At 42.1% G+C, this 3,526-nt stretch overlaps 1 protein-coding gene across 1 annotated transcript; it reads right to left on the bottom strand.

Moving 5' to 3' along the window:
- Positions 1 to 226: 226 nt before the first annotated feature.
- LOC140874559 (uncharacterized) lies at positions 227 to 2,549 on the bottom strand. The gene is made up of 5 exons (XM_073277857.1): positions 2,336 to 2,549; positions 2,181 to 2,275; positions 1,221 to 1,575; positions 432 to 822; positions 227 to 314 (listed from the first exon to the last, which is right to left on the bottom strand). Exons 1-5 carry the CDS (start codon positions 2,547 to 2,549, stop codon positions 227 to 229), a joined length of 1,143 nt encoding a protein of 380 aa, XP_073133958.1.
- Between the last annotated feature and the right edge of the window lie 977 nt (positions 2,550 to 3,526).

Genomic DNA, 3,526 nt, shown 5'->3' with positions numbered 1-3,526 from the left:
CCAAAATCCATCACTGTAGCTCGAAGCATATCCTCGAGGGTACGGATACTCCTCTTACTCTGTCCGTCGGTCTTCGGATGATAAGGTGTACTCAGACTCAGTGTAGTACCAAGAGCTCGCTGGAAGGTACCCCAAAACCTAGAGGTAAACCTCGGATCTCGGTCACTGAAGATGCTCAACGGAATTCCATGCAGACGAAAAACCTCTTGCACGTACAGACGTGCCATCATGTCGAAAGTAAAGTCCCATTATACGGCAAAAAATGCGCGAACTTCGACAATCGATCCACAACTACCCATATTGCATCGCAATTCCTGGAATACATAGGCAAGTGGGTGACAAAATCCATTATCACATGCTCCCACTTCCACTCAGGAATCTCTAAACTCTGGATCAATCCACCAGGTTGTTGAAATTCTGCCTTGACCTACTGACACACAAGGAATCGAGACACGAACTGATAAACATTGTGCTTAATTCCTTTCCACCAAAACCTCATATGTATATCCTTGTACATTTTCATACTGCCTGGATGTACAGAAAATCTACTACGGTGATCCTGTGATAGAATCTCCTCTTGTAGTGTGGAATCATCAGGAACCACCACATGTTCGTAAAGACACAACAAACCATCATTTTGAAGATGAAAACCATAAGTAACTCCATCCTGGTCCAATCGGGCTAACTTCTGCGTCTTCAAATCAGCGGCCTGCGACTCACGTATACGAGTACACAATGCTGGTTTGAAAAGTATAGATGATACGCAAACTCCTTGTTGTTCCTTATTGTGACGGAAAACATACCTCAAGGAACAACATTCCTCTACCACACGTGCAACTGAGCTGGTAGAAAGGGAACACACTTACACCTTGCGGCTAAGAGCATCCGCAACTGGATTGGAAGAGCCTGATGGTACTTGATCTCACAATCATAATCCTTCAGCAGATCCATCCATCTTCGCTGCCTCATGTTCAACTCGGCCTGAGTGAACAAATACTTCAAGCTCTTATGGTCAGTGAAGATCTCAAACCTCTCATCGTACAAGTAATGACGCCATATCTTAAGAGCAAAGACAATGGCTGCAAGCTCCATATCGTGTACGGGATAGTTCTCCTCGTGAGTCTTCAACGGCCTAGAGTCTTAGGCAATCACATGACCTCTCCATGATATCACACATCTTAATCCCTGGGAAAAAGCGTCGGTGTGGACTACATAACTACCTGATCCAGATGATAGAGCCAATATTGAAGTTGTAGTCAGACGGAGCCGCAACTCGTGAAAAATCTCCTCGCACTCTGACGTCCAAACGAAAGGCACATATTTCTTTGTCAGTTGTGTCAACGACTTAGCAATCTGAGAAAAGTTCTCCACAAATCTACGGTAGTAGTCGGACATCCAAAGAAAACTACGAATCTCTGCAACTATCGTCGGATGCGACCAAATCAAAATGGTTTTCGTATTACTAGGATCAACTAGAACATCATCTCGTGAAATCACATGACCAAGGAAAACAACTCGGTAAATCCAAAAATCACACTTGCTTAACTTAGCATACAACTGTCTCTCTCTCAATATCTATAATTCAATATGGATATGGAAAGCAAGCTCGTCAATACTATGAGAATACACCAGGATATCATCGATGAACACTACCACAAACTTATCCAGAAAGTCGCGGAACACCCTATTCATCAAATCCATAAAGACAGCTGGAGCATTCGTCAATCCAAACGGCATCACCAAAAACTCGTAGTGACCATACCGTGTACAAAATGCAGTCTTAGAGATATCCTCCTATCTAACCCGAACTAGTGGTATCCAAACCGCAAATCAATCTTCGAGTAAATAGAAGTTTCCTGTAGCTGATAAAACAGATCATCAATCCGCAGAAGAGGATACTTGTTCTTCACGGTCACCTGATTGAGCTGTCAATAGTCTATACACAGACGCATCGAACCATCCTTCTTCTTGACAAATAAGACTGGGGCTCCCCATGGAAAAATAATAGGTCGAATATAGCCCTTATCAAGAAGATCCTGCAGCTGCTTCTGTAACTCTTGCATCTCTGAAGGTGCCAATCGGTACGGAGCTCTGGAAATCGAAGTCGTCCCTGGCACTAACTCAATGCCAAACTCGATCTCCCTCACTGTTGGTAAACCTGGAATCTCATCCGGAAACACCTCTGGAAACTCACGGGCTACAGGTATCTCCTGGATGTCTGGTCCCTCTAAGGATGCATCGATGGCGTAGATAATGTAGCCTTCCCCGCCAGACTCTAAAGCACGCCAGGCTATCAGAGCAGAAACCACTGGCATCGGGGGTCGCGCTCCCTCACCATAGAAGTACCATGCCTCACCATCCTCAGGACGAAACTGAAAAAACCTCTGGTAGCAATCCACTATTGCTCTGTAGGTAGTCAGGAGATCAATCCCAATAATATAGTCGAAATCATCCATATCTAGGATCATCAGGTTAGCACTAAGCTGATACCCCTCAAAATCAAAAGGGCAACCAACAACTAGACGCTTAGATAAAACCTCGCTACCCATTGAAGTAGAAACCACTAACAACACGTCTAAAGGAACAAACGGTAATCTATACCTGATGAAAATTAAAATTTGTAATTATTTATATGTTAAAACGTGTGTTTTAAAATTAAAGTTTCATTAAAATTATGAAGTTGTATTATTTTAGTGTTATGTGTTTATATTTAAATATTTTACTAAAAATGTTATATTTTATGTTTTGCGCAGGTTTGGTAAAAATAAAATTACTCAAGCTAAAAAGGTCATATTGGAGTAACCTCAAATCATGTAGAATCACAAAAGAGGCATCTTCAACTTTGTAGAAGACAAGAAATTCCAAAAACCTAATTAAGATGACCAAAATAATCAAACATCAAAATGGAGACAGATTTACTTTTACTATGACCAGCTTGTAGTAAAAATATCATAACTATTTCACCTTTTATCAAAAAGAGGTGAATTATATGTCCAAACACATCTACACAAAATATCCTACGTGTTCTATGTTGAATGGAAAGGCTGAATCTGTAGTGACCCTTACCCGGATCACCTACTAAACAGAACTTATGCATGCAATTAACTTAATAAAACAGATATCAGAATAAAACTGCGGAAACCATAAACATTATACAATCCCAAGTAAAGGAATCTATAATTTATCCAATAATATACAACCAAATCGAATAGCTGTATAAACCCAAAACAACAGTAATAAAACCTAAGCGAAGCTCCAGCTGGCCAACCACTGACTAGCCCCTCCTGGATCCACCCTCCTCTTCCAATCGCAAACCTGCCCCACGGAATAGGGTGTCCAGAAACACAGAGTACGAGACGTGAGCATAAAACGCTCAGTGCGAGAGTATGAGTATACATGCATGCAAAGTGAACTCCCTATAGACTCGAGGTCAAGGATCAGATAACAGAGACAGACCGGGCCCTGGTATGTAGCACGCTGTGCCGTCGCTTCAGGAGGTGGCTCCCATACCGAGACAACCGTGGAT

The sequence above is a fragment of the Henckelia pumila genome, chromosome 1, assembly GCF_033568475.1.
Source record: "Henckelia pumila isolate YLH828 chromosome 1, ASM3356847v2, whole genome shotgun sequence".
Lineage (NCBI taxonomy): Eukaryota > Viridiplantae > Streptophyta > Magnoliopsida > Lamiales > Gesneriaceae > Henckelia > Henckelia pumila.
Note: the sequence above shows the minus strand (reverse complement) of the source record. Positions and strands in the feature narration are given on the sequence as shown.